Source organism: Pezoporus occidentalis, unplaced genomic scaffold, assembly GCF_034315485.1.
Source record: "Pezoporus occidentalis ecotype Australia unplaced genomic scaffold, CSIRO_AGI_Poc_V1 ctg9, whole genome shotgun sequence".
NCBI classification, from domain to species: domain Eukaryota; kingdom Metazoa; phylum Chordata; class Aves; order Psittaciformes; family Psittacidae; genus Pezoporus; species Pezoporus occidentalis.
The window spans coordinates 4,205,217-4,223,599 of NW_026916262.1; the positions used below are offsets into that span (position 1 = coordinate 4,205,217).

General features: G+C 41.4%; 1 protein-coding gene across 4 annotated transcripts; it reads right to left on the reverse strand.

Annotated features, from left to right (window-relative positions):
* Window positions 1-543: 543 nt before the first annotated feature.
* C1GALT1 (core 1 synthase, glycoprotein-N-acetylgalactosamine 3-beta-galactosyltransferase 1) lies at window positions 544-15,483 on the reverse strand. 4 transcript variants are annotated; one of them, XM_062605140.1, is made up of 4 exons: window positions 15,342-15,483; window positions 8,822-9,061; window positions 6,075-6,742; window positions 544-3,694 (listed from the first exon to the last, which is right to left on the reverse strand). In XM_062605140.1, exons 2-4 carry the CDS (start codon window positions 9,042-9,044, stop codon window positions 3,485-3,487), a joined length of 1,101 nt encoding a protein of 366 aa, XP_062461124.1. In that variant the 5' UTR covers window positions 9,045-9,061; window positions 15,342-15,483; the 3' UTR covers window positions 544-3,484. The 4 variants fall into 4 exon arrangements, with proteins under 4 accessions (XP_062461124.1, XP_062461126.1, XP_062461123.1 ...); XM_062605142.1 differs by lacking the exon at window positions 15,342-15,483 and adding an exon at window positions 14,928-14,951; XM_062605139.1 differs by lacking the exon at window positions 15,342-15,483 and adding an exon at window positions 14,558-14,658.
* Window positions 15,484-18,383: the final 2,900 nt, after the last annotated feature.

Consider the following 18,383-nt stretch of genomic DNA (forward strand, 5'->3'; position numbering starts at 1 on the left):
ACAGGGTTAAAATGCTACTCTATTACACTAAGTGACATTCCCACATCCAGCTGCAAACAACTGCTGCCTAGTAATCTCAAGGAAAGGAGTTAAAAATTTTTAGGTGGCTCATTTAAATCACTACGGTATCAATGGAAGCTTTTAGGTCTTGAAAAACTGAGAAGCCTCTTTTCGAAATAAAACAAAAGCACAGGGCAATAACCTGTATGGCCTAAGAGAGCCTGTGCCCCTGTGCTTCAGGAAGGTCTATCCACCTCACATACAGCAGCCTCCTTGGGCTGCAGAAGTACTCAAGCTCAAAAAATGCCTTCTCAAAGCACAAAGACCTGGGAGTGAAATAACTACCAATATTATCATGGAATATTATACATGAAAATTATGCGAACTGTTCACATTCTAACCACGTCTACTGAAGCTTTTGAATGCACAGATAGAAGCTAGTTATTTCAGAGGTTTCAGCTCATTGCTATGGCAGTACAACTCAACATAGAACGAAAGCCCTCTATTATAATTGCGGAATGTAAAAACTGATACTTTTCTAGCTTGTCTGGAAGGAAAAAAAGAATTCTTTGCAGTGCTGTTGGAAAGGCAAAAGAAACAGATTCTGAGGCCTAAGCACAAGGACACTTTAAAACAAAGCAAGAATGGACGTTTGAAGAAAAGGCTCCTCTTATTTCTCCAGACAGGCCACCTATTTACCACAAGGTAGTATGTTCTTAGCCTTACTCCCTCAAGAAATGGAACTTGTTCCTTTATTCCTCCATTCCCTCTGAGGTCTTGCATGCTTGTTGAAAGAGACATTCCCGCCCCACTCTGCTAAATGCACAAGCCACAGCTGGGCAGCAGACAAGAATTGGAACTGCTGCCGAGAAAACGCTTCACTGGCAGCTCAGCGGTGCCACCTCGGCAACCAGCCTTGTGCAGAGCTCAAACATCTCCCTGCCTGCTTCCTCTTGTTCACCTGAGACTTGCGCATGATGAAATTGAAAACTCAAAGACAGAAGTCAGGACAGTAAAGAACATGAAGAATAAATGACTTTACTTCACAGAGCAGCACAGGGCAAACACAAGACACAACTCTGCAAAAAAGTCTGCAGTTAGTTCTGCCTGTTGTGGTAGAAAATCTTTAAATCCGCACAGATGAACTGAGGAAGAAAGCCGAAATAAAGGAACCATACGCTAGTTAGGAGATCTTTTACATGGGCTGAATTTACCAAGAGATCAAGTTGGTATCCTGGTTTCATCTTATAGCTTCCCCAAGTATCCCAGAAAATTTTAACTGCATGCTTGAACAATGCCATTGGAAAGATCAAAACCATATGGAGTTCACAATATCACTGGTTTGCGCTGCATATGGGATAAACATTTAGCTCACAGAAGGAAGCACCTTACAGCATGGTACCATCCATTCTCCTCTGGACTAGCATCCCTTTACTAGGGCAAACTGGAGACTTTCTCCTTCTTTAAACAAATGCAGCTATAACTCCCTACTTAAGTCAATTAACATAAAATAAAGTTCATGTCCCTTTCAGTACTTCAGAGGCAGTCGTGCTGATAAAAGACCAGCAGATTTAACCATGCGGGAACTATTCATTTAATTAACACTTGATGTTTGAACCTGGCTTACATTCAGGCAGAGAAGTATGTAATAATTCAGCTCCATCAGAGACTTCAGCAATCACCATCATGCTGCTGAGCAAGGCTCAGAAAGGTAGCCATGACGGTTTACTGATGGGCAACAGACAGAAGCCCAATATGTACAAGAACTATCTTTGGAAAAAAAAAAAAAAGTAAATCCAGTCCTTTATGGTAACATCCTCTTCCAGGAACATCCTGAAGGACAGCAGCAGTAAATAAGGCTGTCTGCTACCAGTATGTGCCCTTTCCAAAACAATGACTGGAGGTAATTAGGTTATGTCCAAATTCATCAATATGATGAAGGTGAAAAGTGAGAAAAAGATGACAAAACTTTTGTTCAAGTGTGGAATAAAGATACACTACATGCCAAGCCTAATCCCATCCCCCACACTGCTATTCACTCAATCTGAAAGAGAAAACCAGAAAGTTTTATATTAACTACATAAAGCATAGACTTGGTCTCTGAAAATCTTCCAGTAATTAAAATACTTACTTTTATCCCACACCAAGAAAGTGTCTTCAGTTAAGAGGCAGAGATACTCAAAGTAATGGAGAAAGTTAATGCACTTTCAAAGATTCCTGCATTCAGGCTGGCTTACCTGAATAACTATATACTTCAGCTTCAAAGAGTGATATAAGGATCATTTAACACTTTGTCCTGAAAAAGGTAACAAGCAGCAGCTACAGAAGAAATTTTTAAAGGTGAAGGGAAAAAAAAAAAAGGAAAAAAAAAAGAGTGAAATTAAGTACTTCAGCCAAATAAATGAGATGCGTAGGGAAGCAGTCAAATCAGCTTTGCTGCCGTTTTAAAATGGGACTTTCTTGTATCTCTAAAATTTTAATGTACAAGGTAACTCCACAGTCTCAAAGTATAGTGACGTGAAAACTAAATGGAAACAAACTAATTATAATACTGGCTGAAACCAAGATATTATAACGTCATTGTAACTTTGCCAAGATACTATTCTTCCTGGTTCAGATGGAAGGAGGGATGGAAGAGAGAATTCTATTTCAAAAAGCATCTACCTTATCTTGTGCTGAGAAATTCTGAGATGAATTTTTATATCCATTCAACCAATACAATAATTTAATGCAAAAGAAAAACATTTTAAAAAGCTACAGGTAAGTATGTAAGCAGCTTGCCTTGCCTCAGCAATTGAAACAACAGTAACCATTTCTGGGTTTCTCCCTAAAGCAGTAGTGATTCAACTTCATATTATTTCATACAAGAGACTTAAAAAAGTTAAAAATAATTCATGGCAGTGAATTCCATTTCTGAAACAACTCAAGATTAATCGTTTGGGTGGATCTCTGCCTATTCATAATAGCCAGTCTGCCATTAAAGCAAAGCAGACTATTTTCACTCCTCTCCCTTGTAGGGCAAGGTACACAAACTAATTTCAAGATACTGAGAATACTAGAGAAAGCCATCATCAAGTATTTGACTATGCAGCATCCACTTTCTACCATTAGAGCTTACCTAACAGAACAGCTGGAAGGAAAAGGGGAACAGAAAAAGGAACAGAAATACTGTTTGATTATCTCTGAAGCCATCCATATGAGTTTCATACAAATTCTTCCAGGTATTAGTGTATCAGAACAACCTCCTATTTCACAGCTTGAGAGCCCTAAATCTTCATTGAGCAGGTCAGCAAGGTCACACTATCCCAAACAGTCAGAGCCAGCACCAGATTCTACTGCACATAGACAGCAACAGGCAGCACTGCCAATGTGATTTTTTAAATAAGAATCACTATCAGTAATTTCAGTCCACAAGCTTCATGCAGGAGTTTGACGAGACTCCTACTCATTGTACTGGCTTCTTTTTGTTTTCTTCAAAGTCTAATTAACTCTCAGTAACTTTTTGCTTTAGCTTCTGATTATCCTCCAGTGCTTCATTTTTGCTTTGCTCTTCTGGATTGGTTGCTGGATCAGGATTGTACCGATACAAATACCCATACGGACGGAGATGATAAATCAAATATTCCAATTGATACATAGTCATGGAATCAACATAGTGGAATGAAACTGCTAGATCGGAGCAGCATCCAGGACCCTAAAATACAAAACAAGTCAAAGTCATCAGCTAAAATTGCAAAGCATGCCCTGCATTAAAGACCCAATAAGAATTCAAAAGCATCCTTGACTTCATGGTAAGAAATTTACTATCATCAGTCACATATATACTCCAAAGCATAATGTCAGGGAAGCAAAATGTATCAAACATCAGCCAAAGCATCTTTCAAAAACAGAAGTTTAACAAAATCGTCTGTTTCTGTAACTAAGCAGGTAAAATACCTAGCTGCTCTCAATAACATCACATTTTTTTTCGCTTTTCCATACTTTGCTTTTTATGTTGGTGTTTAAACAAAACCAAGTGGCAGTGAGCAGGTCTAAATGCATTGCATTTCCATATGAAACAATGCATACATGATACTCATGATAGCATCCACTCAGAGTACACAAGCCAAATAAATGTGTGTGTGCATGCACCTGTGTGTGTGTGTAGGTGTTCACACATTACACAGTTTGGCAAAACCATCAGTATCTAGTTTCCTACAGACAGAGAGTTGTAACGAATCATGTTGGAACTATTTTTTAAGATTATTAATTTCATTGTTCCTCCCCATAGCAGGGGGGTTGGAACTAGATGATCTTCAGGTCCTTTCCAACCCAAACTATTCTGTGATTCTATGATTCATGTTCTTAAGCATTTTTAAGAACTAAAAGATCTTAATTAACACACTTGTTGCAACTTTTATTTTCTAGCTCAAATTCAGCTTTGAGAACACTTTTCTGGAAGACAGTTTGGGAGGGGGCTGTTCATCAGGTTTGGTTGCAGAGCTGCTAATATTCCAATTCTAACTGGAACTAAGATTAAAATATTTAAAGACACTGAAGTGAGCAATTGTTACAGAACTGTTATTCTTTCAATGCTTATTAAGTTTGATCAATATACCATGGTTTTGGTACCAGACAAAGCAGTCTCTATCCAAACACAACTACGATAGGACAGAATCAAATATGTGATTTCCATTACGGATCTCCACCACCACTGCATCCCTTATAGATGTAAGTGCCCACAGCTCAGCCACCTGTGAAGAACAACCGTAGCTAAAGCTGCTGCATCCTGACACACTAAATACGTTATTGTAGCTGGTTTAAACTACAGAACTGCTCTAGGCACTGAATACAAATATAAAAATAAATGCTTTACAATGAAAAGAATCTGCTGAAGAGGTAGATCCCTCCCCCCCCAGCTTTACTGTGTAAGAAATCCTACATCTTATCCTTGATTTTGGCTACTTATGCTCATGTCAAAGCTTGCTGAAAAATAAAACCTTTAAAAGTGAAATTATAATCTTAAGAAGAAACCTAGGTGATCTTACGGTCCTTCCCAACCCTAACTATTCTATGATTATACGATTACGATCAAAGTTTACAATGCAGAATACCTTCAGGTTGCTTTAAGTGGCACCCTGCTCAAACACACACCTTCTGGTTGGTTTTTTTTTTTCCTTTTTAAACCACAGATTTCAGATATGAATACAAAGGACAACTTGAAATTCTTGTAGTAAAAATGTTTCATTTTGTAAACACTACTTCTGTTGCTCTAACAAAAGGATTTTTTAGAATTTACTTTGCCAGCTCTTATGCTTGCCTCCACTTCTACAGAAGGGAGACAAGAGTCCAGTACAAATACACGAGGAAATCTAATCATATTTCTTTGTTTGGATCATGCTGTTATTTCACTTCTAGGCAACGTTCATTATTCTGAAATCTTTTCAATGGAATTCACTTTACCATTACCCACCAGCACCTTGAGTAATATGGGACTCTCTTAGACAAAATTAACCAACTACAATCACTAATGATCCCAAAATTAGTTCTACAGGTTCTATCAAAGTTTGCTGTTGGGTAGAAGATAAAGGTGCATCAGTGCCACCTTCCCTTTCAGTAGGCTTCAATGTAACTAACGTAACTAACACTGCTCGGCCCAGCTCTATGCAGTGAGAGCGTACACCTTGGAATTGACCAGTCTCACTGCACACTTGGTAGTTGGATGGGTGAAGGAGAAACTAGGGGCACTGCGTGCAAGATGGAAGGGACCAAAACAGAACAGTAACTTTGCAAGGAAGGTAGCAGTGGTGACACTAAACAAACATGTCGAAAAGGTTTCATCATTTTTTGCTGTCCACAGAACATAGCAAACCAGCAATAATAATTTAAAATACCCTAGCTCTTTTCCAACATTAGGCTCTTAGCATCAACTTTGAGTTGATTACTGTATTTAACACATCTACACACAGGTGCATCACAGGGTATCACAACAAAATCTTCTTTTCTAAAATATATATTGAGTAACTACTAAACTTCTAATTCACACATCATAAGACGTACTTCATAAAATGGGTACCAGGCTCCTAAGGACTTACCTCTACAGCAGGATAATAATTGTAATTCCAGTACCAGAATGTTTTTGGCAGGTATCCTCTGACTAAGTGATGTTCTGGAACAAAGGGATGAAAGGTTTCTCTACCACTTGTATCCCTAGAATCTCCTGCTTCCACATTAATGATCTCCATGCATTTTCCTAGTGCAAGGTCTTCAATTGAGGAACTATGAGAGCATTTGTTTGTTTTAAATGCAGCAACAAATCTCTTCAGAGCTTCTTTGCTCAGAACATAACCTGCTCCTCCACTCATGTAACCCTGTTTCACATAAGGCTTAAACCTTCTTCCAAAGTATATTGGCTGTTCAGGACTGTATTTTGAAAGAAGCCATCTCAAATTGTCCAATATAACATATGTATCATCATCTGCTTTCATAAACCAATCAGCATCATCAAAATAATGGTCATGCACATACTGAAAAGCTTTAATAGTCTTCCAGTACAGTTGGTCTCTGCCTTCTTTGGCTTCTAGGCCCACAGTTGGGAAGTCTTTGTTTTCCTCGGAGCTCATAAAAAGTATTTTATTACAACGTTGGGCCCAAGTGGCCTTAACATGCCTGGCTTTCTTTTCTAGATTTTGAGGTCCAGTCATGACCCAGCACAGTATTTTCACCTTCTGATACAGTCCCTCTGCAATATTTTTATTCTCATCTAATAAAAAAAAGAGAGAAGTTCCAGAACAATATTAGACTTGATTGCAAAACAAAGAGCAGCCTATCCCCTAGACATTGTTTCTACATCAGAAAAGAGATGCAGAGAGAGAAAAGGCATTTGCTTCCAAATGTAAAAGGTAATGAAATTAATGTCAGATTTAGAAAGAAAGCAAACAAGACTCCCCAAACCCAGAAACTAAAATTTTTAAAGTTACTGATCATTACTGAAATATGATCTTAAGGTCCTCTCCAACCCTAACTATTCTATGATTCTACTTCAACTTAACAGCATAAACAAGAGCATAAAAGCCAGACTGGAATAGGTATCTGTTCAGGAAACAGGCTTTAGAAAACCTTGATTTGTACATCAAAACTGTTGGGAGACAAGTTTTTTATGGTGTTGGAGGATTAATGAAAATTAAAAAGCTGAGTATTTTTGCCATTCACAGTGAACACGATTACAGCACAGAGAGGTCAAAAAGCTAATAAGGTCTGTTGTATATAGTCACGTTAACTAACAAAACCCAGCAATATATTTTTGAAGGTAAAAGCAGGTGGTGAGCCAGAAAGAAAGAATTTATCACCAAACCAAGTTAAATCTTATTTGTAAAAAAACAGATTAAGTTAGGATACTTTGAAACTAGTATTACTCTTCTGCTTAAATGTATTTATTTGCAGACAATCCAACAGAATAAACAGACACGGTTATCTGAGGCACATAATATAATATTCGACAAGCTGCCAAAGCATTAATTTCCCTCAAAGAATCATTTTCACTTGACACAGACACAGCAATTGTAACTCATGTAAAAGAATATTCCATGGCGAGCAAGATCAGCATAACTTGTCCTAAAATATTCCTGTTTATACTTTCTGCAACAACTGATCAGATTTCTTTGTAACAATGCTCCACCGTTACATGTGAAACACTCACAAACTTGTCTTATGAAGTTTGGAGTTTAAATACATTTAAATAGCAAATCACTTATTAACATGTTCAGCAAATGCACTAAAGTGAATTTTTTCTCATCCAAACTGTCCCATCTCAGATGCATTTCTCTGGTTTTAACTGCAACAGCAACCTGTGCTTGTTCACTGGCACAGGTTGCCCAGAGAAGCTGTGGCTACGCCATCCCTGGCAGAGTTCAAGACAAGGTTGGACAGGTCTTTGGGCAACCTGGTCTAGTGGAAGGTGTCCCTGACCATGGCCGGGGGGGGGGGGTGGGGTGGAAATAGGTTATCTTTAAGTTTACCTCCAACCCAAACCATTACAGGGGAAGTTTAGATTGGATATAAGGAGGAAATTCTTTCCTGTTAGGGTGGTGAGGCACTGGAATGGGTTGCCCAGGGAGGTTGTGAATGCTCCATCCCTGGCAGTGTTCAAGGCCAGGTTGGACGAGGCCTTGGGTGATATGATTTAGCGTAAGGTGTCCCTGCCCACAGCAGGGGGGTTGGAACTTGATGATCTTAAGGTCCTTTCCAACCCTAACTATTCTATGATTCTATTGTTCTACGACTGCTGCATAATCAGCTTGGCAAACATTGAAACAATGCGTACAGTGGCCCCCTCTGACCACCCCACCATCCCAAATTTTACTAATTGTGTAAAAAAGTAATTTTATGATTTCTGATTTGGTTTGGATTTGTTTGTTGGGGTTTTGTTACAGCTTTATCTAAGAGGCTATTTCAAAAGTTAGAGGTAGTCCAAAAGTAGCTCCATTAAGCTAAAAAGCAATTCAGGCACATCTACAATGCTAGCAAATACATCTGCTTAGCAAAAACCACCATTTGATATCAATAGTTCATTTGAGAAGCTCCTGCTTCAAACAAGTCTAGATACAGAAGTTCAACAAACAGTTGAGCTCTAAAGAAAAAAAACCCACTACTATAATAAAAATGTAAACAAAGAAAACCACCAGTCATTGGACCTCAGGAGAACAAAGTTATTTAGAGGTAACCTGAACATGGGGAAAGTGAAAGAAAAGGTTCATACAAACTCTTGGCAGTGAATAAAGTAACACTTTGCCATGCATGAGAAGGGAGCATATTATATAATTAGTCAGGCGTAACAAAATACCTTTATGCTGTCCAAAGTCTGCATTGAAATTCATTTGCCCTTGCAGCTGATTGCTATCGGTATCTGATGAGTGCTGACCATGCGGATCATTGTGAAGGACATGAGGCTGGATCTTTACTTGTTCTTCTAGTATAATGCTAAACAGAAGATAGCATACAAAAAATCCTATTGCTGATCCAAAAGTGAAGGTTAGAAGGTTCATCAAAGACTTGGAAGAGGCCATCTCCTGAAGGTAATGCACTGTCAAAACCAAATGAAAAATACATTAAAGCTGCTTAACACAGAAATCAGATCTATAGGAAGAAATCAAGGACTAAATCTCTGGAAGCAGAGATCTCCATTCTAGCTCAGATTCAGCTCCCCTGGGCTTCCCTGGAAGTTTAAGTACTAGAGCAATGCAAATATTCATACAAAATTGTAAATCCACTGATAAACTTAGTGCAAAGGGCTTATCATATTCTTTAGCTTAAAATTATAATCACAATAGTGACTGTACACACAAAACCCTTTCATATTTATACAAGAATGTATACATTTAAAGTGCAATCTCTTAATTATAAACTGCAATATAAGTTCACTTCTTTATTCTCTTCGTTCCAAGAAATCTATGCTTTAAAATGTAATACCTATTATAATGTCATACAAAGCCAAAAGATGATGATCAAAGGCAATCTACAGGTCCAGATACAATATGGACATTGGATGTACCTAAACGCCAGGAGTAAGTATACTATGGGAATTCTTTAAGAGATGTCAAATACCTGCAGATTTTCAAGAGTTATAAAAGCAAATCTACTCTCAAAGTAGGGGACTTTTCCTTCCACTTTTAGGAAGTATTGAGGATACACTTTCAGGAGAAAGAGTAAGACAACATCTGAATTTTCATGCAGAAAACCCCATTCTTAAAGGGAAGAACAAAGTGCCTCAGCCTCAGGGCCTGATCTACAGATCAAACCCCTTGTATTCTGGTAACAAAAAGCAAAAACCTTCAGTTCAACTACACCCCTTCTCCTCAAAAACCAAAGGACTTGGCTGACCATTTTTATAAAATCAAACAAATCTGCATCTACGTCTGCATAAATTTGGATTTATATATCCAAAACAGGTGTGAGGTTTTATTTATTAAACACTTTCAGGCAAACCAATTTCAGGCTGTTGAGGCCCGAGGCCTTTTCATTTTTGCAAAGGGTAGAGATATTTTGTAAGAATTTATGACTAAACTACAAAAACATTGACCATTAAATATATACTGGATTCAAGCCAGAGCCTTACAAACAAGTTGATGATGTTCCCTCCATTAGGATCACTCTTAATGTCTATGGGCAGAACCCACTTTAGTTAGTTAGGGAGCCAAAAAAAGAAAATTATGGAATGCACAGAGCATCAATAAAAAACATTGATCTGAAGAGCTGCAGCCACCAAACAACTCATTTAGCCTGCACTCCCACTTCTCTCATTGGCTATGTACAGTCTATTGGAAAAAGACTGCCCCTGAGCAAGCTGCATAAATCGCTCTGCAGTAACACACACTCCAAATACCAGCTCTCTGTCTGAGTGCTCTCTTGAACAGACAGCAGAGAGGACACAAAGCACGTGTATGTTTTGTTAGGGTGGCTCTTTCAGAAATCATCAGATTTACTGTGCACAAAAAGAAAAAGAAAAACTCATGCAGGCACACACCCTTCTAGAATAAAAAGTCTCCATTGTTCCACTTTCCAATATTGGGCACCTCTTTGCCATACAATTTCGGTTATCTGCTCTAACACCTGTCAAAATTACTCTTGCTTGGAAAGAAAAGAAAATAATTAGAAAAACACGTGAAAATAACTGCTGCTTATTAAATTATGGAATTATGTTAAATTGGATTCTTTAGGAAAAAAAAACTTTAAAGTGCATTGGAAAAGTTATAAGAGAAAAAAGTGCATTCATCACATTTGGAAATCAGAAGTTGATCTGTCATTATTCTAGAAGCAAAGAGGATTTCTGGAAGCAGACTGGGACAGATGCCAAAGCTGTACTTGGTATTTGATATGAAATATCACTGGTTACCATTTTCAATCTAAAATAATCCATCATTATATCAATTTTATATAAACAGACTGGACTACCATATACATATCTGTGTAGCCATATGTTTATAAACTCCAACAGTAAACAGAACAGAAATCTTCATTTTTTTTGTGTTATCCTTATATTTGACCTGAGTCTTTTAACTTGCCAGCAAAAGTAACTGTGCTATAGCATTATAGTAGAACCAGAAAACGCCTATAAGGGAAGTAATTTCTTATTATGATAAGCATCCCCACTCAGACTCTCTATTGACATTCTTTTCTATACAGGGGTTTACTGAGGGTCACAACATACAGAACATTTAAGTGTTCACAGTCAGGTTGGATGAGGCTTTGAGCAACCTGATCTAGCGAAAGATACCACTGCTCATGGCAGGTCATCAGACTAAATGATCTTTAAAGGTCCCTTCCAACACAAACCATTCCATGATCCTATGATTCTATGACATACAGAGGGAAAAGGTATATACAAAACCTACCAGGTTGCTAAAAGAAATTTTATTCATGTTTCTATTTTTACTTCATTTGACTTAAAAAAAAAACAAACAAAAACAAATGCTTTTTAAAAAACACCTACAACAAAATCCTGGTTTAAATTTATGCTCCACTGCCCTATCATGGCAGCTTAAACATATATATACGTATTTAGATACTCACACCAGCCAAACCAACAAATATTCTAACATTCTACCACAACATAAAAGTCACTGCACATGTGGCTCCAAGTTTTGTGAATCTGCATCTTCAAACTTACAGAAAAAGTATTTCTTCTGTGTTAGAAGCTGCTGAAACTGGTAGCCCAATAAAGACAAGGCAGCTGCAACTCCATGTCCCCAGATCTGGCCACTGGCAAGGCTGAGGATGTATTCTCAGACTTGCACATATGAACATGCACATACAGGTGTCTGAACATACAGATCAATACAACTAAAACCGGTGTCTGGGGGGCAAACACAAACATGGGCCAGGAATATGCTGCTTCTCTCCCTAGCTGATTAGGATAAAAGCCTGTTACTGGAAATATACAGGTGTGTACAGTGTGTACAGTGGTGGGATCCGCTATACTGGCCTCAGACACTCAATCTACCCAGGAACCAACACTGACTCCTCAGTCTTCCAAGATCCCCACTCCAGTTGCTGGTACAAACCCCCTTCACATAGATACACACACGTCGCACCCACAGACATGTCACAGCTCCCCAGCAAATGGCCTTAGACATTCAGTCCACTCAATAACTGGCCCTTGGATTCTTTTGTCTCCAGTTGCCCTGCTCAGAAACACACATGCAAATGAGCCTCCAAAACAACCCCGAGATCTTACAGTCCCTCTGGCAGCTGGTTTGCCCTCCTGCACTCTCATATTGCCAAACTGGAGACCTTATGATCTCACTAGTACCTGTCTCACACTTACAGCTGCCTCAAAACCTGGCTCCCAAGTGTCTTACCCTACTTACTGGCTAGCCAGGCATGCTATGCACTAGCAATCACACACTGGCATGCTTGCCAAGACAAAATGCATGCACTCTGCTCTCCGCAGTTACTCGCACTTAAGAGACACATAAGCCACCGTGACTTACAGTCTCCACTGTAGCTGCTGGCATTTAGACCCTCCCTCACTCCAGTCTCTCCCCCTGCTGGCACATCAGACACAAAGGTCCCTATAATTTCGGTTACCACTCCAGTTGTTGGTGCTTATTCCTCAGGATGAATATAGCACAGAGCCCTCCTATCCAGGAAAAGAGAAATGGAGCTTAATGAGAAAAGAGGACAGGCTATGGTAATCTGGCACAGCACATTGCCAAACATAGTGGCCAACCACTTGTTTACAATCAACCAGGCCCTTTAGCCCCTTATCCCTTTTATCACCTTACCCTTCTATTTTCCCATACTTGTTCCGGCTCAGCGAACCTTACTCCCTCATTTTAGTCCATCCCCTAAGCATCCCAAAATAAGTTTTGTACAGTCACAAGATACTCTTCTCCTGCACCCTATAATATGTCCCATATTCTATAGGCAGTTACACCTTAATCTTGCAAGCTTTTCCAGAAAGCCTTTCTGTTGACTTATTTTGATGTGTGCCACACCTGGGCAATGGGACTGATGGCTCTCCAATGACAGAACCTGGGGCTACTTCCTCTGATGAGATTAATGGGGTCCCCCATCCCTGCTGTGCCTCTGTGCAGGCCTGGCAATGAGCCTTTTAACACATTGATCTAGAATACCATCCTCACTCTGGTAGCTGTTCCAACAAGGATTAAGGTCACCTTCGTAAGCCTAAAGGAAACTTAAAGAATCCCCAAATCCCCATGCAATAGGAATAACAGGATACTGGAGTTTGCCTCATTCCCACCCCTCAAAGCAAAACAAAAAAAAAGCCCTTTAAAATTAATACTTTAAAATAAATTCAGACTATGCAACTTTCTGAACTTGTTTACAGAGAAAATACAACAGCAACAAAAAAAAAAAACAAAAAAAGAGCAAGCTACCAAATCTGGAGATCTTGACATTTACAAAATAATCCTAAATATTTTACACATGCTTTTTGCAGCACCACTCCATAATCACTTTAAGATTTGATAAATTAACTATGAGAAACAAGGCTAGCCTACACACACTGCTGACTCTTCCTCACATCCCTCACTTACAAGTGACGGGGAAGCCCTGAGGCCTCAGCATGATACAGAATGCAAATGTCCTTGGACAGCTGCATAATTAGCAGTGAAACTGATCTCCACTACCACACCCTCACCAGCCAAAGAGCACATCAGAATAACTGAAGTCAAAATGTAGAAAACACGGTTAGCTGTGCAATGCCCAGAAAGGTCTTCTGCTCTCCGAGTCCCACTATTTCCAGGAGCTTTACATGGGCATATTCATACGCTTCTAAAATGAAGAAGCAAAAGTTGTATATTTGCTAATACTGTCTACATCTGCTGCAGTTTCCTATCAACTAAGGATAAATTACATTTTTCACTTCCCTTTTTTTTTTTTTGGGGGGGGGGGATATCTAATATTTCAGGCGTTTCTTTGGAGAACTTTAACCATCAAAAACTCTTGGTTGTTCTACCACAAAGTATAGCCAGCAAAATAACGTATTTTGGTATGGGTGGCCATTGAAACAAGACGTGTAACAAACCACAGCACAGGTGAGATGGAAGAGATATACTGCAATCTCATTCCAAAAGCTGACATCCCTCCCGTAGCAACAAGTTACCACGTCCGAAGAATGGCTTTCTAGACCTCTACTAACAGCGCTTACTAGATAACTGCAACGTCAGTCCAGGAAGTCCCTGCTACAAGGAGCAGAGGCGGAGGGTGTGGAGCAGCAAGCAACTCGCCCTCCACAACCACCTCGCTCCCTCGACCGGGGCTCTGCCGGGACCCGCTCTCTTTCAAGTAGAGGCCCCTCCCTCCGGAGCCTCTCTTTCCCAGCCAGGCACCTGCTGTTCCCGCAACCGCAGCCCCTGCGGACACCCTTCTCGCCGCCGCCGAGGTGACACGCACCACCCCGACCACCTCCTCCCGCCCGGTCACCGCAGAGAGACACCTTCCTTCAATGCCTCCTCCCCAGATGGGGCAGTGCCACCAGAGGCCTCGCCCGACGCTCTCACCCCTACGACTGCCCAGCGCGGGGGCCCATCGCCACCGCCTCAGCGCCGCCCCTCACCTCGTCGAGCCGGCGAGGCCCCGGCGCCCGCTCAGCCGCGCGGCCCGCAGTCAGCAGCCGTCGGCCGCGCGCACGGGAAGCCGCTGCCAAGCCCACCGACCTGCGCCCTCACCACCGGCAGCACCATCCCGCCAGCCCCGCGCTGCACCGGGCACCCCCGCACCGGAACGGGAGCAGGGCCGGGGCCCGCCCCGCTGCCTGCTCATTGGCTGCGAGCGCCGTGGGGAGCGTGGCCGGCCCCGCCGCTCTCATTTTAACCCTTGCCGCCGCCACGGCCGCGTGGCAGTTCGCTTGTCCTCGGGGTGGTTCGGCGTGCGTGCGGGAGCCGCCACGGCCGGTGGCTGGCGAGCAGGAGCGCGCCCTGACCGACCGAGCGCGGTACCCCGCTGGGGATGGTAATCTGCCTCTTCGTACGTTCCCCCTCTGGTTGTCTGCCCGGAGCGCGGCCACGTCGCCGGGCCAGGCCGCGAGTACAGCCCATGTCTTCCGTGTGGGGAGACCGCCGGGTGGGTGCCCCAGGATGCAGCTGCAGCGTGAGGGGTGTGGCGGCCGGCCCGCCCGCAGCGGCTGGTGGGTGCGTCGGTGAGGGCTCTCCATGTGGGAGAAACATAGCACAGGGCGTGCGAGGAGGAGACGGGAGAGCGAGGAGCGTCGCCTCCCCTTGGCCGCTGGAAGGTTTGCAAGTGGTGTTCCGGCGCCGGTGTCTCCCTCGCCGACTCTTCAGGCATGGTTAGGGAAGAAATGCCTCGGGCGGGCCTGCCCGCCCGCCTGTTTATCGCATTACCTTGCTCCTTCTGTCCGGTCTTGCCTGGAAGCAGCCGTGCGGTGTGCTCCGGCCGGGCTGCGGAGTGCCGCTGCTTTCCAGCCCCTTTTTCCTTGTACTTGAGCCGGTCTGGAGCCTCTGCGCTTCCAAAATACCATTAGGCAACTGCAAGGGACGTTGCTAGGTAACCATGTCCTCTGAAATCATTCCTTATCTCCCTGTGCTAGTGCTGCCTACCTTTTTAACATCCGTGACGTTTCTCTCTCGGTATTTTTCCTTAGGAAAAAGCTGTTGAATATGAAGAAGGATTACAGAGGTGTTTTACATTACAGGGTAACCAAAGGACAGTATTTTGCAAACAGCAGGTAGTTAATGGAGCTCTGCAGTTAATAAGTAGAGGTTTATTTATTTTTTCAAAAGCACTGGTGTGAAGGTACGTGCCAACAAAAGCTGGTCCATGCTGAGGGCAACCAGTGTTTCTGTAAAGGGAGGTCACTGCCCACACTGCTTTTGATGTCGCACCCTATCTATTTCCTTCCTCCAGCCTGTCCAGGGGTTTAGTCAAAACCATAGCTTTGCCTCTTCACAACTGCAGATCTGTGTGTCGGCTTTGGCCTCCTAGGTCATTCAGGAAAGGCTGGCTTTTGCACTGGGGTAAGAAGCTCACGTCCCGCATAGCTAAGGTCATAGTTTCTCATTCCTGCCCCATTTGACAGTTTCCTGCTGCCTGGAAACAAAAATTACAGGCAACTTGGTGAATGGTATCTCCTTGAGCTAGTTTTATCGTAGAAGAAGGGGCAAAAGTGAGGTGAGCACACGTGTTGGGGGGACATTTGAGTGTTTGGCAGTAAGAAATTCAACTATAAACAATAAGAAAGACAATGGAAATTGCAAAGGCTGCTGAAAAATTAGAGGTGTCTGTCTTCTTGTTTCCCTTCCTCTTCTCATCAAGTTTTGATAGGAGCTCTGTCCACCCGTGTCCAGGGGCATGCCTTAAAATCCTAAAACAGATCAAATGAAGTTTTCAAAACATCTCATATTGCACATGAGATTACATACATATTACATACATCACAATTAAGCTGAATGTAAGACTTAATTTTTTGTGGCAAACTCTTGGATCACATAAGTTCTACTGTTAAGTACTGGGGCCCATCTATATTGCGTATGTGTATATGTAATGAAATTTTGAGTAGTTTGGTTTGAAAGGAAATAAATCACTTTGATCTTCATGTCAGTATATAATAAAAAATGAGATGTTTCCCTATGTAGGAGGGGAAAGCCATATTAAACATAAGACTTGTTTCCTGCATGCTTCCAAAAGGTGCAGGGCAAATACAGGGTAGCAGGTCCTTAATCCCTTTATTCACCTACCTTTGGTAGGTCTTCATGAGCTACCTGGCTGGGCATCTTCACTGCAAAGCTCTCAGGAGAGCATTCCAGAATACGCACGTACCATAAAAGCTCACTTGCAGATCAGCTGCGGCTCTCAACTCTCCATTACCATGCACAGGAGACCGGGAATACAGGTTTCTAAGTAAGAAAGCTGACACAAAGTTAAGGAGGAAGGCAAAATGCAACAGCTGTTGTGAGCCTGTGTGATTTGGCAAGCCATTGACTTCACATACAAAATTTAAATATTTAATTTGCTATCATCTAATAAATATCTGTGATTGAAACTGATTTCCTTCTGTAAGCAGCTTTCTACATGCTAATGGCTGGCAAGGAACCAGCTTTACCAGATCAAATTCTACATACTCCATGGAAAACTATTTTGTTTTCTCACTATTTCGTTCAATTATAAATGGTCTTGCTTCTGTTTATGCCATTGCTTTATGGATCATCAGCAAGACCATGGAAGTATATATTGATGAGTAATTTCCATATTTCTTTGATTGAAAACTACTTTTGTGTTCTCTGTTCACTCCTATTTAGTCAAACATATGACCAGCCTTACTTGCTTAATAGTATTTATAAAAAATCCCATTAACTTGTCTGTTCAGATTCAGGGAGGCTGTTCTTCTTTAAAGACCCTATTACCTGTTGTATGTCAGCCTGTGAACCCACAAACTGTGGTTGCAGGCATACTGGACCAGATCAAATACGAGTATTACCCATGCCTACCCTAACTCCTAGAGCACAACAAAGGCCTTCAGGAAAGTGAGTGGAATTTCAATTTACCACCACATCTTTGCTCACCTGACATGGGACAGGATATGCAAATTTGGTGCTGTGGTGTCCTGAAAGAGTCAGAACTATATATGAAGCTGTAAAATTAATTTATTTACTGTAATATGCTTGATTACTGCATGAGATGGAGTGAATTATAACATGATAAAGGAGTAAGAGGGTTCTCCATGCTGTAGTGTACCACCTTCCTTTTACATGTAAGAACATCAGCTGGCTGAAAGTATGACATCCTGTTATTATATGGAACTTCACTCTCTCTATGTCTTGCACAAACAATAGTGGAACAGCTGTGTAGTAAGGCATGTTACTGATCGGTGACATCAGAAGTACTGTCTGCATTTAAACAATGTACAATCTCTATTTGTCTTAACCAGATCTTGCAACAAATAATTGATTTAAGCCATTGTGAACTTAACAGGTTAGTATTCAGTGTGTGCCAAAAACTTGAGTTATATATTTTAAGTGGCAGAATAAGGGATTAATCACTGTATCTTGCAAACAATTTGAAGTAAAGGAGGCCTGTTTCCTCCTTTATCCAAGGACATGAGATTTCTTTGTACTTTCATATCAGACAATACAATAAGTTATCATTCTGGCAATTCTGCAAGAAAAAAAAAATCTCACAAAGTTTCTATCCTGCTCACAGACCTGCTCCAAAGCCTACTGCAGAATGCTCTGAACTACATCTCTACTTCTGGGGAGGAAACAGTGCCAGGGACCATTCTTTGACATAGTTATTTTAGGCTTTTTCAGTTCAAAGAATTTGAGGGCTGTGTTGCAGCCCACTGGATTGAAATTTTTGTATCACGGAACAGAAAATGACACTGACTTTCAGTGCTGTGGAAGATGGCGGGAAGGCATGCAGGAGGACTG